The sequence below is a fragment of the Anomaloglossus baeobatrachus genome, chromosome 3 (genome assembly GCF_048569485.1).
Source record: "Anomaloglossus baeobatrachus isolate aAnoBae1 chromosome 3, aAnoBae1.hap1, whole genome shotgun sequence".
NCBI lineage: Eukaryota > Metazoa > Chordata > Amphibia > Anura > Aromobatidae > Anomaloglossus > Anomaloglossus baeobatrachus.
The window spans coordinates 17,322,721-17,344,364 of NC_134355.1; the positions used below are offsets into that span (position 1 = coordinate 17,322,721).

Consider the following 21,644-nt stretch of genomic DNA (forward strand, 5'->3'; position numbering starts at 1 on the left):
CTCCGCTTTGGGACTTCTGGGTATCCCTTCCTCCCTTGTGTTCTTCCCGGATTTTCAAGCCTCTGCTCCCTCTTCACCCGTCGGCTCTCCTTCCTCTGGGCGGTTTTCACCGCGCTCCTGGTCTCAGCGTCTGCAGCGTGGTCCCAGGCCTCCCTTGAGAATGTCTGCTGGGATTCAGGTAGGGTCCTGTCCCACAATACTCGTCTCCTGGGGTCCACTGGCTCTTAGGGACGGTATATGGAGGCTTCAGATGGATCTAAGTCGGGCAGGGGCTCAGATGTCTCTGGATGTCTCAGAGCTCTGTCAGATACGTCCTCCTGCATCGGCGGCCATTTTGGACTCCCAAATCGGAGAAAGGGTTTAGGAATCATAGCTCTGTAATGCATAGCCTCCTCTTTTTCAAGGGACCAAAAGTAATTGGACAAGGGACTCTAAGGGCTGCAATTAACTCTGAAGGCATCTCCCTCGTTAACCTGTAATCAATGAAGTAGTTAAAAGGTCTGGGGTTGATTACAGGTGTGTGGTTTTGCATTTGGAAGCTGTTGCTGTGACCAGACAACATGCGGTCTAAGGAACTCTCTTAACTTTAGTTGAAGCAGAACATCCTGAGGCTGAAAAAAAAGAAAAAATCCATCAGAGAAATAGCAGACATGCTTGGAGTAGCAAAATCAACAGTCGGGTACATTCTGAGAAAAAAGGAATTGACTGGTGAGCTTGGGAACTCAAAAAGGCCTGGGCGTCCACGGATGACAACAGTGGTGGATGATCGCCGCATACTTTCTTTGGTGAAGAAGAACCCGTTCACAACATCAACTGAAGTCCAGAACACTCTCAGTGAAGTAGGTGTATCTGTCTCTAAGTCAACAGTAAAGAGAAGACTCCATGAAAGTAAATACAAAGGGTTCACATCTAGATGCAAACCATTCATCAATTGCAAAAATAGACAGGCCAGAGTTAAATTTGCTGAAAAACACCTCATGAAGCCAGCTCAGTTCTGGAAAAGTATTCTATGGACAGATGAGACCAAGATCAACCTGTACCAGAATGATGGGAAGAAAAAGTTTGGAGAAGAAAGGGAACGGCACATGATCCAAGGCACACCACATCCTCTGTAAAACATGGTGGAGGCAACGTGATGGCATGGGCATGCATGGCTTTCAATGGCACTGGGTCACTTGTGTTTATTTGAAGCGACCGATGGGAGGGCCGCGGGTGTGTGTGTATGCTCTATTCCAACAAAATCCCCATACTCAGATTTTACCGGTAGTAACATTTCTTTACTAGGAAACATGTTTATAATACAATCAACTGAGCTATCTGCACACATGGGTATAGGAAGCCCCTGGACTTTCACTCCTTCCGGGTATGCAGCAAGAAAAAAAACAACAACAAAAAATGGCGGCAACTTTCCCTAACTTTCCCTACAAACACGTACCAGTCTATCCCGAAAGAAGATGTCGCTCCCACGTCGCAGGCCTGGGGTCTCGCGGTGATGGGTCCCGGTGCAGCGCTGGAGAGATGAAGCTCCTCGGTCTTTTCTTTTCTTTTATCTTCCCCAGCTGGTGACGGATTATAAGTAGTCTTTTGGTCCCGGAGCACGCCGGGCAGAAGAAGGCAGGTCACAGTCCCTGCAATTACACTCAGATGGCGGTGCTCGGTAGTCCGGTTAACTCCCTGAGGAAAACAAAGTTCTGCAGACTGGGAGTGACAGAAACTGCTTTCACCGGGTGATTTCTTCCTGACTTTTGCGGCAAAACGAGCCCTCTCTTCAGAGAGACCACACGCAGGACTCTCCTCACTGAGCTCCGGAGCTGAACAACACTTTCCCGCGTCTTCTCTTCTGGTTTTTCACACACCAGCTCCTGTGGGGAATTTCCCAGCTCTGTGTTTGTCGTTGTACAGTACGACGCTGCCCCCTTGTGGGCAATTGCTGGAACAGTATTCAAAGCCATTTCTACAGAAGGGATACAGTCGGACTTGTTGACCCCATTACATACCCCCCCACTTAAAGGTTGGCAGTCCCTGTCAACTACCGTCGGTTCCCAGGCAGCGATGACTGCAGACGTTACAGGGGTTGGTTGAGAAGTGGGCCATACGTACTGGTCCCTGTAAGACCGCCCGGGCGGGATCCCAGCAGTGGTGCGGTCAGTGCGCCTCAAGGGTCGGTTGTTCCCCTCCCTGTCACTGTCTCTACGCCCCACTCCAGTCAGCACCCCGGGGAAAGAACTGGGTTGTGTAGGGAGGTCACTGATCTCAGAGTCAAGGTGATCACTGTGCCGGGAAACGTCCGTGTCGTCAGTCGTGTTGGTAGTGTCATCCCCTCCGGGTACTGTGGTAGGGGAGTCAGGCTGGGATCGGCAGGGCCGCAACATATTTCGGTGCACAGTGCGGATGCTGTGATTGTCTTCACCCCGCACTCGGTATACATGCCCGTTGGGGTAGGGGCGTTCGATTACCCGGTAAACCTCAGTCTCCCACTTGGCTCGAAGTTTCCCTTGGGGCTTCTTGATACGGAGCAGGACTGGCTGTCCCAACTTCAAGGGTTGCTCTTGCACGGGGAGTGGATCAGCATGTATCTGGCCCCGGATTTGTTTGCTCACCAGTCGGTGTACCGTCTCCATCTTCTGTCGGTGAGCATTTAGCCAGGAGGGGTAGTTATGGCAGACGTCAACTCCAGGGCGAAATAGGTTCAGGTCATGGACCCCTTTTCCGGGGCGACCAAAGAGAAGGGTGTGTGGAGTGTAGCCAGTCACAGAGTGGACCTGGTTGTTATAGGCCCATACTAAATCAGGAAGGAATTGAGGCCATTGGTCTTTCTTATCATCGGCCAAGGTGCGGATCAGCTGGAGTAGGGTCCGGTTGAAGCGTTCACATGCACCGTTCCCTTGTGGGTGATAAGGAGTGGTCCTCGACTTCTGGATCCCATACATCTGGTGCAGCTCTTCGATGACTCGGCCCTCGAAACAAGCCCCCTGGTCGGAGTGCAACCTCTCCGGGCACCCGTAGACATGGATGAACTGTCGACAGATGGCCCGAGCAGCCGATTCAGCCGTCTGGTCTTTGGTAGCGACAGCGACAGCGAATTTTGTGAAGTGATCCACCATGACTAAACAATACTGATAGCCACTGCTCGCCGTCCCAACCAGCAGATAATCCACCATCAACAGCTCAAGGGGTCTGGATGTTTTAATTGTCTGAACAGGTGCACGCTGCTCAGAGGACTTGTGTAGTTCACAGGTGCGACAGGTCTGGCAGACGTCTTCAACCAGCTTGCGGAGCCCCGGACAATAGATGGACTGTTGAACCCACCGAAAAGTCTTGTCCATTCCGAAGTGTCCATTCCTTTTGTGGGCCTGGACCACCATCTCACGGGCCAATTGTTCAGGCACTACAACTTGTGCGCATTCTTCCAGCATGTGTGACAAGAGAACCTTCCGGTATAGCACTCCTTCTCTCAGAATCAGCCGGTCCCACTGGCTGAGCAGGGTCAAGGTCCCGGTAGACAGTCGCGCCCGTATATCGGCGGGAGGCTTCTGCTGCCGTTTCACCCATTGTTTGAGTAGAGCCCAATCGGGGTTCTGGTCCTGAATCCTGCACCACTCCTGGGGTGGCAAGGCGACTCCCACCGGAGTTCCAGCTTCGCCCACAACGAGCTGGCGGTGATCCACCATCTGTTGGGCGAGCTTTGCAAAGTCAGGTGTCTCGTCCCCTTCTAATTCTTCATCCCGGTCTCGGTTGAGTAAGGGGTATGACACTCTAGACAGGCTGTCCGCATTTTGGTTCTCAGCGCCAGCCCGATACTTGATCTTGTAATTGAACTTGGAGAGCCGAGCCATCCAACGCTGCTCCATGACTCCGAGCTTCGCATTTTCTAGATGGGCCAACGGGTTGTTATCGGTCAGGACTAGTACTTCGGTCCCCGTGAGATACCCTGCAAATTTCTCCGCCATAGCCCACGTTAGGGCCAACAGCTCCAGCCGGAACGAGCTATAATTGGTGGGGTTCTTCTCGCCCTCATGTAGGGACCGACTGGCATAGGCTATGACCCGTTCCTTGCCGTCTTGGACCTGTGAAAGTACTGCCCCTAGACCCTGTAAACTGGCATCGGTGTGTAGTTGGAAGGGCAGGTTGTAGTCCGCATATGCCAGGATGGGGGGAGACGTTAAGGCACCCTTTAGGGCTTGGAAGGAGTCTTCCTGGCTGGGTCCCCAGCGGATGAGTCGTCCTCTGGGGCTGTTGGTGGTCCCTCGAAGCAGATCCTGCAAGGGTGCAGCAAGCCGGGCGAAGTTTTTGACGAACCGGCGGTAGTAGCCGGCCAACCCCAGGAAAGCCCTGACCTCCTTGACGTTTGTGGGCTGCGGCCAATCCCGTACGGCGGCTATCTTCTCTGAAGATGGCTGGACGCCTTCGGCTGAGATCCGGTGACCCAGGTAATTGATCTCGGGCTGCAGAAGACGGCACTTGTTGGGTTTCAACTTCAGGCCATGTTCCCTCAACCTACTGAACACACGGCCCAGCTGCTGCAGGTGTTCTTCAAATGTGGCCGAATAGACTACAATGTCGTCCAGATAGATGAGGGTGAAGTCGAAGTTGAAGTTTCCCAAGTAGCGCTCCATCAGCCGCTGGAAAGTCCCCGGCGCGTTGTTCAGACCAAAGGGCATCCGGTCAAACTCGTACAGGCCCATGGGTAAGATGAAAGCAGTCTTCTCTCTATCTTTCTCATGCATAGGTACCTGCCAATATCCGCTGGCCAGATCCAACGAGGAGAAGTATTTGGCTTTCTTCAGGGCTGTCAGGGATTCTTCGATCCTTGGCAGAGGGTATGAGTCCCGGATGGTGCAAGCATTCAAACGGCGGTAGTCCACACAGAATCTCAGGGATCCGTCCTTCTTCTTGACTAACACTACCGGCGCCGCCCAGGGGCTCTGGCTTTCCCGTACCACTCCCGCGTGTAGCATGGAATTCAGGAGATTTTTCACTTCTTGGTATTGCTGGGGAGGAATTTGGCGGTACCTTTCACGGATAGGAGCAGTGTCACCGGTGGGGATCTCGTGTTTGATACTGGTGGTGCACCCAAAATCGGTGTCGTGCCGGGCAAAGGACGCCTGATGCTCTTGGAGTAGCTCTTCCACCTGAGACACCTCCCGTTTGGAGTATTGGGATACGTCCAACTGACACTTCTCTCGGAGTTCTCGCCCCACGTTGGTGTCACCCGCGACAGCGGCCATGGTAGAGACCGTCACTGTCCAATCTCCCTCTGTAGACGGTACAAACTGGAGGGGGCTCATAGGGTTCACCTCTTCGGTTAGAGCGTAGACTCGGCCGAGCTGTGTCCCGGCTTCTAGGTCAACGCTCACATTAGCCGTGTTGCCCAGCCTGACAGGAATTCTTCCCTTTCTCACTACTGCTAGAGTTCGAGCGACTAGTGGGTTCAGCTTCCCCTCCCTCGGGGAGCGCGGCTCAATCAGCACCTCCACGCCTTCAAACTGTCTCATGGTGCCAAGGGGTAGTGAGATAACTGTCTCTTTTCCAGCTGGTAAGGTGATCCTAGTATGGCGGGGATCGCCGCATGTCCAGCATCTTCCCATCGGCCGGCTGGGTTGTTGTCTCGCTTGCCGGCCCGCCTCTTGATCTAAGGTGAGCTGTAACACCTGTTTCTGCAACTCTGCCACCATCTGTTTCAGTTCCTCCGTGTTGCTGTTCGGCGTCCCGATATCAGATATGGACCTGCAAGCCGCGGTATATGTCTGTGTCTCCACGACAGGCCCCCTTGAACGTTCTATAGCTTCTTGTTTGGCCTCAGCGAACGTAAAGGCCGGATTTATCCGGAGTAGATCTTGCAATGAGCGGTTAAGGTACGGGTCTCTCAATCCGGTCACAAACTGATCTCTCAACACCAGGTCACGGGTACCCGTACTAGCTATCTGTTCTTCTTTTCTACAGGCTTGTTCTAGTAGCACTTGAAGGGCATTGGCATATTGAGGGATGTCCTCCGACTCGAGTTGCGTTCGCCGGAAAAACATATAGCGCAATGTTCCCGCATATGTGGTCGGTCCATAGGTGTTCTCCAGCACCCGCACTAAGTCATCCAACGTACGCTGGCCCCTAACCGTCTCCAGCCTGACTGTCGTCCACGCTTCCCCTTCTAGTGTTAGCATGGCCATTTCTGCTAAGGTCTTAGGGTCAGTGTTATACATTTCCCCCACTATCTTAAGTTGTTCAGTCCATTCCGTTACAGGATAGTTCCGTCCGTCAAACTTCCTCACCTGATTGACAATAGACGGCGGGGGAGCTGTCTGGTTATAAGTTACTACCGGGGGATGATTTTATTGGTCACACATCCTGCCGACTACGCCACATGAAGCGACCGATGGGAGGGCCGCGGGTGTGTGTGTATGCTCTATTCCAACAAAATCCCCATACTCAGATTTTACCGGTAGTAACATTTCTTTACTAGGAAACATGTTTATAATACAATCAACTGAGCTATCTGCACACATGGGTATAGGAAGCCCCTGGACTTTCACTCCTTCCGGGTATGCAGCAAGAAAAAAAACAACAACAAAAAATGGCGGCAACTTTCCCTAACTTTCCCTACAAACACGTACCAGTCTATCCCGAAAGAAGATGTCGCTCCCACGTCGCAGGCCTGGGGTCTCGCGGTGATGGGTCCCGGTGCAGCGCTGGAGAGATGAAGCTCCTCGGTCTTTTCTTTTCTTTTATCTTCCCCAGCTGGTGACGGATTATAAGTAGTCTTTTGGTCCCGGAGCACGCCGGGCAGAAGAAGGCAGGTCACAGTCCCTGCAATTACACTCAGATGGCGGTGCTCGGTAGTCCGGTTAACTCCCTGAGGAAAACAAAGTTCTGCAGACTGGGAGTGACAGAAACTGCTTTCACCGGGTGATTTCTTCCTGACTTTTGCGGCAAAACGAGCCCTCTCTTCAGAGAGACCACACGCAGGACTCTCCTCACTGAGCTCCGGAGCTGAACAACACTTTCCCGCGTCTTCTCTTCTGGTTTTTCACACACCAGCTCCTGTGGGGAATTTCCCAGCTCTGTGTTTGTCGTTGTACAGTACGACGCTGCCCCCTTGTGGGCAATTGCTGGAACAGTATTCAAAGCCATTTCTACAGAAGGGATACAGTCGGACTTGTTGACCCCATTACATATTGATGACATAACAGCAGACAAGAGTAGCCGGTTGAATTCTGAAGTGTACCGGGATATACTTTCAGCCCAGATTCAGCCAAATGCCGCAAAGGTGATCGGACGGCGCTTCATAGTACAGATGGACAATGACCCCAAGCATACAGCCAAAGCTACCCAGGAGTTCATGAGTGCAAAAAAGTGGAACATTCTGCAATGGCCAAGTCAATCACCAGATCTTAACCCAATTGAGCATGCATTTCACTTGCTCAAATCCAGACTTAAGACGGAAAGACCCACAAACAAGCAAGACCTGAAGGCTGCGGCTGTAAAGGCCTGGCAAAGCATTAAGAAGGAGGAAACCCAGCGTTTGGTGATGTCCATGGGTTCCAGACTTAAGGCAGTGATTGCCTCCAAAGGATTCGCAACAAAATATTGAAAATACATTTTTTTTTTTGGGTTTGGTTTATTTGTCCAATTACTTTTGACCTCCTAAAATGTGGAGTGTTTGTAAAGAAATGTGTACAATTCCTACAATTTCTATCAGATATTTTTGTTCAAACCTTCAAATTAAACGTTACAATCTGCACTTGAATTCTGTTGTAGAGGTTCCATTTCAAATCCAATGTGGTGGCATGCAGAGCCCAACTCGCGAAAATTGTGTCACTGTCCAGATATTTCTGGACCTAACTGTAGTCCCCCTTCGAGTGGCCGCACGACCCCTGGGTCCGGACTTCCCTCGAGCCGCCGCGGATCCGGATCCGAGCAGCCCGGCTGCTGACGCGGGGGCGGCACACATGTATTCCAAGTCCAGATGCTATAAATATGAATATCAATGTCCTGCATGATAATAAAGTGTTTGATTGCACCGGGGAACTCAGCCATATCACTCCACAAAGTGATGTTCCTGAGGATCAAGAAGTAAGAATCAGCACTAAAGCCTGCTTTACACGAGACGATAGATTGTGCGATAGCACAATCGATCGTACCCGCCCCCGTCGTTTTTGCGTCACGGGCAATTAGTTGCCTGTGGCACACAAACTCGTTTAACCCCCGTCACACGTACTTACCTTCCGGACGACCTCGCTGTGGGCGACGAACGTCCACTTCCTGGAGTGGGCGGGACGTTCGGCGTCACAGCGACGTCACACGGCAGGCAGCCAATAGAAGTGGAGGGGCGAAGATGAGCGGGATGTAAACATCCCGCCCACCTCCTTCCTTCCATTAAGCCGTCGGGTGCCGCGGGAGGCAGGTAAAGCTGCTGTTCATCGTTCCCGTGGTGTCACACGGAGCAACATGTGATGCCACGGAAACGATGACCAACCGCCGCCATTTTAATTAAACAATTTTATGAAACCTAGCGACGAGTACACGACTCACGATTTGTGAGCGATACTGCGTCGCTAGGAGGTGTCACACGAAACCACGTTGTGCGGTATGCCGGATGTGCGTCACGAAAACCGTGACCCCAACGACATATCGCACAATCTATCGTCTCGTGTAAAGCCCGCTTAAGAGTGATGGAGACCGCCATGAGGACCATTAGAACGTGGTTGCATACAGCTTGTTAGGTCACGTTGGACTGTGACAGGGCTGGTGGTAGCTGCTCCATGATCAGCACTAATCGTGGGTATCAATGAGTGATGTTTCATTGTACAGGAGAAGTTAGCCATGTCAAACTGCGGGGTGAGGTAACTGAAGATCCCCTCAAAGGAGTAAACATCACTATGGGGAGATAAGGTATGCACACCAGTGACTATGTAAGGGGAATACATGGAATAGCAGAAACTGCTGTGTGAATACTGACTTGAAAAATCCAATAGCTATATGTAAAGTGAAAATGTGAAAAATGGAATCTGCATTACTGCCATGAACATATGAATCAAGAGAAATTTAGCTACTGAATTGATCAATGCAATAGAGCCCCAACACTACGCCAAAGTATTTCTCTACGTTGGGGTCCCTAGCTTGTGTGTGTCCTCTCATGCAGTTAAAAAACTTACCGTGTATGGGAAGCTGAGACCCAGGCTATATATGCGTATGATATGGATTGGCAATAGGTGTGGTTGGGGAGGGTTCCCAAACGAAAAAATACTAACAATAAGGATAACGTTTGGAACACCATTCTAAGTCTGAACTGGGTGCAAAAACCTAAAAAAAAATCACTATGGGGAGATAAGGTATGCACACCAGTGACTATGGAAGGGGAATACATGGAATAGCAGAAACTGCTGTGTGAATACTGACTTGAAAAATCCAATAGCTATATGTAAAGTGAAAATGTGAAAAATGGATTCTTCACATGAATCAATTCTCTTGATTCATATGTTCATGGCAGTAATGCAGATTCCATTTTTCACATTTTCACTTTACATATAGCTATTGGATTTTTCAAGTCAGTATTCACACAGCAGTTTCTGCTTTTCCATGTATTCCCCTTCCATAGTCACTGGTGTGCATACCTTATCTCCCCATAGTGATGTTTTTTTAGGTTTTTGCACCCAGTTCAGACTTAGAATGGTGTTCCAAACGTTATCCTTATTATTAGGAGTAAACATCAGCGCTAAGGTGGATGAAGACAGGCATGGTGACCATGAGGAAGGTGGTTGCGTGCAGTTTGTCAGTGTCATGACAAACTGCGACATGGATGGTGGTAGTTGCTTAATGAATAGCACGAATTCTGAGGTACTCCAGGAGGAGGGGAAAGTGTTCCACACCGCCTGTCAGGATGGTGGGAAAGTGATACCCATAGCCTGTCAGGATGATGGGAAAGAGGTGCTGGCCCTCCTCCCGGCCAGAACTGTCACTGTTAAAAGTGCGGGGACCTGCCAGCCCCATAAAAGTGACAGTGTCAGCCAGGGGACAAGAAGTGCGGGGCAGACACGCATCCCCCTACCCCCGGCAGGCATTTTGACTGTTAAAGTAACCCTTTCACACCGACACTGCCGGCTGGCATTGTCGAGTGCGGGGCAGACCCAAACCTTCTTCCCCGGGCGGCACTGTCACTGTAATAGTACAGGGCTGTGCCCCACACCCCGCCAGCCCTTTAACAGTGACAGCGCTGGCCGGGAGAAGGGCAGCCCCGCACTCTGACCCCCAGCCAGCACTGTCACTATGAAAGGGATGGCGGGGTGTGGGGCATGGCCCCGCACTTTAAGCCAATAAGCCACAGTGCTTCAGGTCACCAGAGGTCATATCGTGGGAACCTGGGTATGACCTCCAGTGAACTGAATGACGTTACTGCTGCCAGCCGGGTCCCCCTAGTCAGTGTTTCCTGGAGCCTGGAGAGATTGGATATGTTTTCGGTTTCTCCAGGCTCAAAAGCAGCAGAGCCAGGACTGTCGGTTACAGGGGAACTTCAAGGGTCTTTTTAGGGTTAATAAAGAGGGGAAAGAGAATGCGGTATTTTATTTCAAATAAAGGATTTTTCTCTTTGTGTTTATTTTTTTTGGTTACAGGATTAGTGATGTGGGTCTCATAGGCCTGTACCCATCACTAATTTTGGGCTTGATGACAGTTGTGCGCTGTTATTAACCCCTGATATTACCCTGATTGCGACCGCACAAGGGCAATCGGGAAGAGCCTGGTAAAGTGCGGGGATTGTCGCAACTAACGGATGCGACAATTCCAGAGTGGCTGCAAGCCGCTATTTTTAGGCGGGGCGGGGGGGAATCTCCCAATAACAATGGGTGTCCTCTTTTTTTGTTTTTATTAATTATTTAAATAAATAATTTTATAAAAACGGCATGCGGTCTCCCACAATTTTGATTCCCAGCCATGATAAAGCCCAACAGCTGGGGGCTGGTATGCTCAGGCTGGGGATACCCATGATTACTGGGTGTCCCCCCAGCCTAAAAATAGCAGCCTGCAGCCGTACCAAAATTGTCACATCCATTAGATGTGACAGTTCTGGAGCTTTACCTGGCTCTTCCCAACCAGGTTGCCTGTGGGCCTAATGCAATGTGAACAGAGTCCGACGCCGTAGTAGTAATTGGACAGCGCATGACAGATACAGAGTCCCAACAATATTTAATGGTATTAGCAAAGATCCAAATATGATTACCATACACTCATAAGTCTATCGTCTCGAGAGAGTTGTATACGCAAATTACGGTAAAAAAAAAAAAATGTATTGGTAAAACTGAAATTGAGTTTTTTAACATTTTTATTTAAAGCAACTAAACATTTTTTTTATTGCTAGTCCTAAAACATGAATATATGATTCATTGATTGCATAATTATATGCTACACTACCTGTGTAGTGCAAAAAGGGGGGAGCCAGCACTGCCTATGAATGGCATGCAACAATAAAAAGTGTAATATTCACAAATTCATTCCTACTGTAACAATTCAATGAGATTTTTAGCAAACAATTGATCAATGATTTGAGCCCCCCCTGCCATGTCACGGCAAATCTCTATAGGGGGATCCCTACTCTATATTATAAATTATTATTGTACCATACGGTCTTATATAATGAGCAGGACCATATAAAAACAACACATACCTAAGACATGTCTGAACTGCGCCCATGCTGCCAGGAATGACACTGCAAATAAAGGCAGCCCAGGTGCCAGCATATGTAGCGGAGCCACACACACCAGCACAATATCAGAACTGGCCCTCACAGTGTCAGACCAGCAGCCATGGATGAGGGCGGAACAGGCTCAGGCAGATGGTGGCTTAAATAATAGAGTAGGGACCCCCCTATAGAGATTTGCCGTGACGGGGCAGGGGGGCTCAAATCACTGATCAATCGTTTGCTAAAAATCTCATTCAATTGTTGCAGTAGGAATGAATTTGTGAATATTACACTTTTTATTGTTGCATGCCATTCATAGGCAGTGCTGGCTCCCCCCCCCTTTTTGCGTTTAACTGGTCGGTGGTTGACCCCCACCTTGCCGTGCACGCCCAGTGTGGTTTGCAAATTTCTTCTGTTGCCATCAAAATTTATGTTGGTGCCTGTTCACACACAGCCACCGCCCCCTGTTCCACAGGCATCATTATTTAAGCACCATCTGCCTGAGCCTGTTCCACCCTCATCCATGTTTGCTGGTCTGACACTGTGAGGGCCAGTTCTGATATTGTGCTGGTTGTGTTTGGCTCCGCTACATACGCTGGCACCTGGGCTGCCTTTATTTGCAGTGTCATTCCTTGCAGCATGGGAGCGGTTCAGACATGTCTCAGGTATGTGTTGTTTTTATATGGTCCTGCTCATTATATGAGACCGTATGGTACAATAGTAATTTATAATATAGGGTAGGGACCCCCCTATAGAGATTTGCCATGACGTGGCGGCGGGGGGGCTCAAATCATGGATCAATCGTTTGCTAATCATCTTATTGAATTGTTACAGTAGGAATGAATTTGTGAACCTTACACTTTTTATTGCTGCATGACATTCATAGGCAGTGCTGGTTCCCCCTCTTTTTGCGACTACCTGTGTAGTGTATTACCTCATCCGGTTAATGTAAGGGTATGTGCACACTGAGTTTTTTTTTATTTAAGTCTTTTAGAGTGTGTCTGCTCTGAAAAAACACCTGAAACATCACTCAAAGTAATTGAAAATACATATGCATTTCTACTCTAATACCACTTTGCTTTTCATATGATCATTCTTTTGAGCATTTTGTTCCACTTCAGGTTTTTAAAAATAAGTCGTGGTAAATATCTGCATCTCACTTTCTTTACGTGCAACCTGATGGAAAATGTTCCAAACTACTACTGTCCAATTAAATAGTCAGAGGAAAATGTTTTTATAAAAAACCCAAAACTTTCTAAAACCTTTTTTAGTAAATTAAAATTCCTCAAGAACTCCCCAAAGAAGGAGTGTTTCCTGGGTAGCAGTGTAAAGTGCATTGGTTTTGACGGTTTAAAAAAAAAATAAAAAAATGCCATGTACACATACCCTTACACTATCGTTAAAGGTTTTTCACCTGTGAGTTTTCTGATGTTTAACAAAAGCTGACCTGTGTGAAAAACATTTCCCACATACTGAACATGAATATGGCTTCTCCCCTGTGTGAGTTCTCTGATGTTTAACAAGACCTGACCTTTGGGGAAAACATTTCTCACATACTGAACATGAGAATGGCTTCTCCCCTGTGTGAATTGTATGATGTTTAACAAGACTTGACCTGTGGGGATAACATTTCCCACATACTGAACATGAGAATGGCTTTTCCCCTGTGTGAGTTCTTTGATGTTTAACAAGACCTGATTTGTGGCCAAAACATTTCCCACATTCAAAACACGTAAATGGTTTCTCCCCTGTGTGACTTCGACGATGTTCTATAAGAAATGATTTCTTGCCAAAACATTTCCCACATTGCAAACATGAATATGGCTTTTCCCCTGTGTGAGTTTTTTGATGTTCCCTAAGAATTGATTTCTTTCCAAAATATTTCCCACATTCTGAACATGGAAATGGCTTCTCTCCGGTGTGAGATCTTTGATGTTCGTCAAGAACTGATTTCATGATAAAACATTTGCCACATTCCGAACATGAGAAAGGCTTTTCCCCCGTGTGAGTTCTTAGATGTGCCAAAAGATGTGATTTCTGACTAAAATATTTTCCACATTCTGAACATGAGAATGGCTTCTCCCCTGTGTGAGTTCGCTCATGTACAACCAGAGATGATTTAGAGCGGAAACATTTGCCACATTCCGAACAGGAAAATGGCATCTCCCCAGTGTGATATCTCAGATGTTTTACAAGACCTGATTTATAGCGGAAACAGCTGCCACATTCTGAACATGAAAATGGATTTTCATCTTTGTGAATTCTTTCTTGCCCAGAATGATCAGAGTTGTTATTCAATTGTTCCCCAGATGCAAATGATTTCTCCTGCTCAGGTCCAGTTGTTTGTTTGACAATCAGTGACTCATTAGATGACGGTATCTTGTGATCAGCAGTACCAGTGGATAGATCTGTGTTGTAAAGTACTATATACATATTAGGAGTTATGGAATTAGTTTGTGCGCTATTATCTTCTACTTTGAGATGTGGAGAACAGAGATGATGTCCATCAGAACCTCTTATCCTCATATCATCAACTGGAAAAAGAAACATTGGTTGGTGATCCATTACATAATAAAATTAATCCATATAAATCTTCCCACAAAGCTCCCCAAGGAGCTAACTCACCCTACATCTCCTCCCTGTAATGCCAGCAACAGTGTCCCTGCAGTGTCCTGAGTTCCCCTCCCGACAAACATGGTGGCGCACTCACCTTTCCAGCTGCTCAATAGTGGCGTCTGCTGCTGTATCTCCTGCCTGCGCCACTCAGGTCTCCCGGGAGTGCGCTTAGGGAGCACGCCTTCCTGCTCTTCAAGGGTAAGCATGTCCTAACCTGTAAATGCCTGTCAGCCTATGGCTGAGAGGCACTAGGTATTTAAGGCATTCTCTCCCTATGGGAGTTGCCTGAGCAACGTGTTTTTTTGATAGAGACATGCTGCTATTTGTTAGGTCTCTTTCCAGTTCCCTGTAACCTGTGTCCGTTACCTGTATCTGCTAACACTTACCTGTGTTCTAGTACCTGCCGTAACTGCTGTACCACTGAACCAGCCATCCAGTCTGCACCAGGCTGACCTGTCTGCACTTGTGATCATCCTTGACCCCTGGGGTCAGCTACCATAGTGCCGAGATAGCTCCAGAAATAGCACCTGGTGGCTACTTTCCAGCACAAGCCTATTACCATCAGAGGCTCTAGTGAAGACAAAGTAGTTGCTTAATTATTCCCCTCCAGTTTGACCCGCAGCTGTTATGATTCATTGACCGAGGAGGATTAAAAATGCAGAACCCAAAAAAGTAACCAGAGTAACCAGAGTGGCTGGAACCTTAACAGACTGCAGACCTAATCCTGACAGATTAGAAGAACTAGAACTAGAAGTAGCCGTGGGCGAGCCTACGATGACCTAGTCGTCTCGACACAGCTGGAGAACTAAATATTATTACAGATAGAAATATAAAAAAAGCTAATCTGCCTCGGAGCAATCCCCAAAGATATAGATAGCCCCCCCACATGTAAACACTACGGGGATATAGGAAAACACAATACAAAGCCAGAAAACAGATTCAGCAAAGATGAGGCCCAAATTATCTTTATAGGAAAGGATAGGAAGGAGCAACTGTCTGCAGCCGTAAAAAACCCTATTAAATCTCAGCATGCCTGATATGAAAAGACCCTGAGCCCTCACAGGCTCTTCCCCCACTATATCAGTACTTTGATGTTACTGGGATCCAAAAACAACACTAATATAGATGAAGGACTGAATTTAATACCAAGCATGAGAAAACACACTACATAGCAGAATCATGGAGCTAAGTATACAGACACATTCAGCAGGGAATGATCCAATTCCACCAAGAACTCCACACAGGCAAAATAGGAATCAAGCATTAGTATCAAAACAGAAAAAAACACCAAGAAAGTGAAAAACAAACAGCAGAGGTACAAAGACCACTTATCTGAGAGGAGTTCTGGTACAGAAAAGGGCTGGTTTTAGAATGTCCTTAGCACACAGGAGATCCATTGTGCACCGGCAAGTAACAGGAGAAAACTACTCAGTTATATAGTCCCAATTTGAAAGACCTGATTGCCAGTCCTCCACAGGTGTCTGGCTGAGGCCTCGCCCCTTCTGGTCACATGGGTATGACATCAGCACAGGTCCTTCTAGTCACTTATTAAAACGATTCTATATTAGAATTAGCATAAATAACAGATCGGGGGAGGACGGACAGGCAGGGGGGCGGGAATCACTTTGAAGACCCACCCCAGCTATTATCTGATCCTCAGCTGTTGTCACTCAAAAAGTTGCTCATTTTACAAGCTTAAAGCCTGCTTTACACGGGACGACCGATTGTGCGATTTCACAATCGATCGTACCCGCCCCCATCATTTGTGCGTCACGGGCAAATCGCTGCCCGTGTCGCACAAAGTCGTGAAACCCCCGTCACACATACTTACCTGCTGAGCGACCTCGCTGTGGGCGGCGAACGTCCACTTCCTGAATGGGGAGGGACGTTCGGCGTCAAAGCGACGTCACACAGCGGCCGGCCAATAGAAGCGGAGGGGCGGAGGTGAGCGTGATGTAAACATCCCGCCCACCTCTTTCCTTCCGCACTGCCGGCGGGAGCCACGGGACACAGGTAAGCTGTGTTCATCGTTCCCGTGCAGTCACACGGAGCGCCTTGTGCTGGCACGGGAACAATGAACAACCTGCTGCAGGAAAAATAAACGATATTATGAAATTGAGCGATGAGTACACAACTCATGATTTGTGAGCGATACTGCGTCGCTCAGAGGTTTCACATGAGACGACGTCGTGTACGATGCCGGATGTGCGTCACGAAAACCGTGACCTCCGACGATGCATCGCACAATCCGTCGTCTTGTGTAAAGCACCCTTTACCTGCTTGTGTTTAATAACCTATACATCTGAGCTGACCACTACAGGTATTTATAGAATCAGCATGATACTGCCAGTATAGCACTGTCTTTAGGTTATATAGGAAAATCCTGGTGATTGGTGCGCTCTAAGCAAGTTGAAGGTGAAAAGATCTCTAAAATGCATAAAGTTATATATGACACATTTCCTTTGTATTATAGGCAAACAAAATATATATTTTTTCATCTTTTACATTTTAAAAATTACAAAAAGGAAAATTGACCGATACTAAAGTTTGGACACCCTTGGAGATTTGTGTGATCAAATAACTTTGACCGAGGTTTCATAACTTAATTAGCCTGTTGGGGTTATGTCTTGTTCTCTATCAGGTGATGCAAATTTCACAGCTTTATAAAAACACAGCCTCCTCTAACCTTGTGCCAAAAAACAGCAGTCATGGTTTCTTCTAAGCAGCTGCCTAGCACTCTGAAAATGAAAATGGTGGAGGCCTACAAAGCAGGAGAAGGCTATAAGAAGATAGCAAAGTGTTTTCAAGTTTCCCTTTCCCCAGTTCAAAATGTAATTAAGAAACAGTTACAAAAACCTTGGAGGTCAAGATAAGGTCTGGAAGACCAAGCAAAATTTCTGCTCGTAGGATTGCTAGAGGCAAATCAGAGCCCCTGCCTGACTGCAACAGACCTTCAGGAAGATTTAGCAGACTCTGGAGTTGTGGTACATTGTTCTACTGTTGAGAGACACCTGAACAAATATGGCCTTCATTCATCATCAGAAGAAAACCTCTACTGTGTCCTCACCATAAAATTCAGTGTCAAAAGTCTGCAAAAGAATATCTAAACAAGCCTGGTGCCTTCTGGAAACAAGTCCTGTGAATCGATGAGTTTACAACAGAACCCTTTGGCCACAATGATCAAAAGTATGTGTGGAGAAAATGACACAGAATTTCAGGAAAAGAACATCTCGCCAACCATTAAGCATGGGGGAGTGGATCAATCATGCTTTGGGGTTGTGTTGCAGCCAATGGCACGTGGAATATTTCATAGGTAGAGAGAAGAATGGATTCAAGGAAATTTTAACAAATTCTTGATGCAAACATAATGCAATCTGTAAAAAAGCTGAAGTTGAAAAGAGGAGAAAAGTGGAGAAAACAGAAGAAGAGAAAAGAGGATGGTTTCTATAAACAGAAAATAATCCTAAACATACATCAAAATCATAACAGATGACCTCTAAAGGCGCAAGCTGAAGGTTTTACAATGGCCTCACAGTCCCCTAATCTGTATATCAATGAAAATCCTTGGCTAGACCTCAAAAGATCAGAGCATGCAAGACGAGCCAGGAATCTCACAGAACTGGAAGACGTTTCCAAGAAAGAGCAGAGCATGCAAACACAAGCCAAGAATCTCACAGAACTGAAAGATATCTCCAAGGAAGAATGGAGGAAAATCCATCAAACAAGAACTGAAAGACTCTTGGCTGCTACAAAAAGTGTTTACAAGCTGTGATACTTGTCAAAGGGGGTGCTACTAGGTACTAACCATTCAGGGTGCCCAATAACTAATTTTAAAATGTAAAAGATGAAAATAAATTATTCAATTTTTGCCTAGAGTACAAAGTTCACAATAACAGTAATTCTGACTAGGGGCGCACAAACTTTTGCATGCCACTGTATATTGTATAAGACTATATATGCGTTTCCGTATCTGCCTTTCTTTTTTATATATATATATATATATATATATATATATATATATATATATATATATATATATATATATATATATATGCAGTCAGCCACATTGCTATGAACTGTAGTTACACTGCTGCAGGGAGGACAGTAAAGGGGCTGCAACCACTTTATTGTCAGGACACGTGAGGGTCTCAGAGTTTAGACTCCCACCAATCATGAAGTGACGGCGTATCTAAGCACCTACAGTCTGGATTCTAACTTTCCTGCCTTTCCCACCAAATTCACAGCATAAGGAGACGGCATGTTCCCCTTCTAGAGAAATGACGTGATCCCCACGGCTTCCATATTGACAAATTAGACTTATGGTATCATGTAACCTTCACTCTCAACATGTTTGGGTTTGTATCCATGCTATATCACCCTGCACCAGTGTCCGGCAGAATGAGGGAAAATATTGCACTAAATTAATAGTAATAATAATAATAATAATAATAATGAGGAAAGACATGTTCCTGAATTTCCTATCAGCAATTTCATGAATAATATAAACATATAATAAAGACATTTACGGTAAATAGTTTTATGAGTCACCCTTACCGGTCACTGATGTGGGGTTTTCGAGTCCACACTTTGTTCCACTAAAACTTTCCTACAATATTCCCAAATTATAAAGATGAGAAAAAAAAGAAACAAAAGTTAAAGTAATTTCCACATAGTTGCTATTATTCCTCTGCACAACAGCATCTCAGTCCACAGCAGTGTGAAGGGGGCGCTGTGCTCATTAACACCAGTCCTTACATTACCACCACTGCTACTGCTTTTACAGTAGAGAAGCCTTTTATCATCACTGATGAGATTGAACCTTCTTTCCTGCAGTCAGAGCTCGCGTTCTTCTACTTTGTGGTGAACTTACAGCTAAAGTTTCTATAATTTTATTATGTAGTCACTACTGACTGCAACTGAAGTCACATAAATCCTCCAGTACACGGCGGGCGGAGGGGATTAGTGGAAGCTTCATTACATCAATCTATAGAGGATCTGAAGAAATCTCACCTCATCCACCTGATGATCCCGGGGGACATCTTCCTCCTTTATTGGCCGATCCTGGGAATATTGAGGACGGGGACATCTCTCCGGGGAATTTCTCTGACTGGATCCATCTGTAGGAAATAACGGCAGTGATGAATACATTGTCTGTATGTGATGAGCAGATGATGGGGAATCTAGACGACTCTCAGCCCTGTCCTCTCCTCTACAGCCCAGGACGCTCTTCTCTTACCCGGGGATGTGATGGACGGGGGATCCTCCATCATGACCTCCTTGTACAGATCCTTGTGTCCTTCTAGATACTCCCACTCCTCCATGGAGAAATAGACGGTGACGTCCTGACACCTTATAGGGACCTGACACACACAATGAGCCGTCATTAGCGGACCCCTCCCCCGGCAGCGGTATTGTATAATGTCCCAGCATTCCCGGCAGCGCTCACCTCTCCGCTCAGCAGCTCAGTGATCCTGTGGGTCAGTTCTAGGATCTTCTGCTCATGTATCAGTGAATGAGGTGGAGGCTCGGTGATGACACTCGGGGTCCTGCTCCGCCCTCCTGACACACGGGGGGTCACACACTCCCCAGACGACGTCTTCACTACTGTGTGATCCTGTGTATGGGGAGACGCCGGTCACTACACAGAGGCTGAGAATCCTCCACCTTCCCCGTCACTTCCCTGCTTTATTCCTAGAGATCAGAGGGATGTGATGTGAAGCTCTCACCTCTCCAGTGATCCAGTAGATTATCTCCAGGGTGAGGTCTAATATCCGAGCCGCCATGTGCTCTCTGTCCTGCTCCATCCTCGGGGGGCGCTGATGGAAAGGACCAGCGTCTAGTAAAGGGAAAGAGTCCTCCTGATCATAGGTAGGAGGGACATACACACGAGGCTGAAGTTAATCAATTCTTTATACACAAAAGGTTTTTTTTTGTTATTTACAAGTTTAAAAATGAAGAAAAAAACCCCAAAGATTCCAATAATACAGTTGGTAACTGGTGTTTTTAAAGGGTTAAACAACTTTAGGTCACTTATCATAGAAACTCAAAAGTCGGGTGTTTGGGGTCAGTGGGAGATCAGCACACACCCGGACAATCATCACAGCCGCTGCATGATTATAGCGCGCACTGACCTGGAAGGAGCCCGTATAGTGTAGGCTCAACTGGGGACGGAGACGATCTCTATGGTAACCCAATGCCTAAAGGACCTGTGATGAGGTCACAGTCATGTGATCAGGGGAGGAGGAGGTGCAGCACTTCCTGTCATGTGATCTGGTGAAAGGTCCTGTAAGCGCAAACCTCGCCTTCTAGTCCGTGTACGTAACTGATCACATGGCTGTGACGTCACCACAGGTCCTGTATCCCCGGGAGCTGCGCGGGGCACCGGACGGTCGGGTACGTGTGACCTGTTGTCGGTGACGGGCGTTGTTTTCATTATTTTTCTTATTGGGAGGGTTTTCTCTTGTTGGTTTCTAATAGGGCAGATGTTCTATGGGTGAAATAGAGCAGGAGCCGCCAGCAGGGGGCAGCGTCACCTATAGAGACAAATGGGGACCGTAGCCGAATAATGGGAGAGAGGTGGAGGGAGGGCAGGGGCCGGTGCAGCCGTCATCTGCCTATTATCTATGTATTATCAGTATGAGTGTGTATACACAGCACACTGCACATACACATTAAATCTGTGTTTCTCATTAAGCCCCAGTGTATTACCTCCAGCCCCTCGCTTCCCCCCCCCAGTGTATAACCTCCAGCCCCTCGCCCCACCAGTGTATAACCTCTAGCCTCTCGCCCCCCCTACCTCAGTGTATAACCTCCAGCCCCTCGCCCCCCCCACCCCAGTGTATAACCTCCAGCCCCTCACCCTCCCCAGTGTATAACCTCCAGCCCCTCACCCTCCCCAGTGTATAACCTCCAGCCCCTCACCCCCCCAGTGTATAACCTCCAGCCCCTCACCCCCCCAGTGTATAACCTCCAGCCCCTCGCTTCCCCCCCCCAGTGTATAACCTCCAGCCCCTCGCTTCCCCCCCCCCCCCCAGTGTATAACCTCTAGCCTCTCGCCCCCCCTACCTCAGTGTATAACCTCCAGCCCCTCGCTTCCCCCTCCTACCTCAGTGTATAACCTCCAGCCCCTCGCCCCCCCCACCCCAGTGTATAACCTCCAGCCCCTCACCCTCCCCAGTGTATAACCTCCAGCCCCTCACCCTCCCCAGTGTATAACCTCCAGCCCCTTGCCCCCCCAGTATATAAAATCTAGCCCCTTGCCCCCCCAGTATATAAAATCTAGCCCCTTGCCCCCCCAGTGTATAACCTCCAGCCCCTCATCCCCCCCAGTGTATAACCTCCAGCCCCTCATCCCCCCCAG

The 21,644-nt window shown here is 47.8% G+C and overlaps 2 protein-coding genes across 2 annotated transcripts in view; one reads left to right on the forward strand and one right to left on the reverse strand.

The window, feature by feature from the left end:
* LOC142297141 (uncharacterized) overlaps positions 1-20,501 on the reverse strand; it is an 88,573-nt gene extending 68,072 nt beyond the window's left edge. The window contains exons 1-7 of the mRNA XM_075341417.1: positions 20,416-20,501; positions 20,011-20,142; positions 19,731-19,898; positions 19,521-19,644; positions 19,295-19,401; positions 18,839-18,890; positions 13,081-14,202 (exon numbers count right to left, since the gene is read on the reverse strand). Of these exons, the coding sequence (XP_075197532.1) occupies positions 13,081-14,202; positions 18,839-18,890; positions 19,295-19,401; positions 19,521-19,644; positions 19,731-19,898; positions 20,011-20,088 (1,651 nt within the window). The 5' untranslated portion in view covers positions 20,089-20,142; positions 20,416-20,501. The remainder of the gene's footprint in view (positions 1-13,080; positions 14,203-18,838; positions 18,891-19,294; positions 19,402-19,520; positions 19,645-19,730; positions 19,899-20,010; positions 20,143-20,415) is intronic.
* Positions 20,502-20,620: 119 nt separating this feature from the next.
* The window catches only part of LOC142295896 (uncharacterized), a 52,910-nt gene continuing 51,886 nt past the window's right edge, over positions 20,621-21,644 (forward strand). The window contains 1 exon segment of the mRNA XM_075339014.1: positions 20,621-20,677. The gene's annotated coding sequence lies outside the window, so the exon portion shown is untranslated.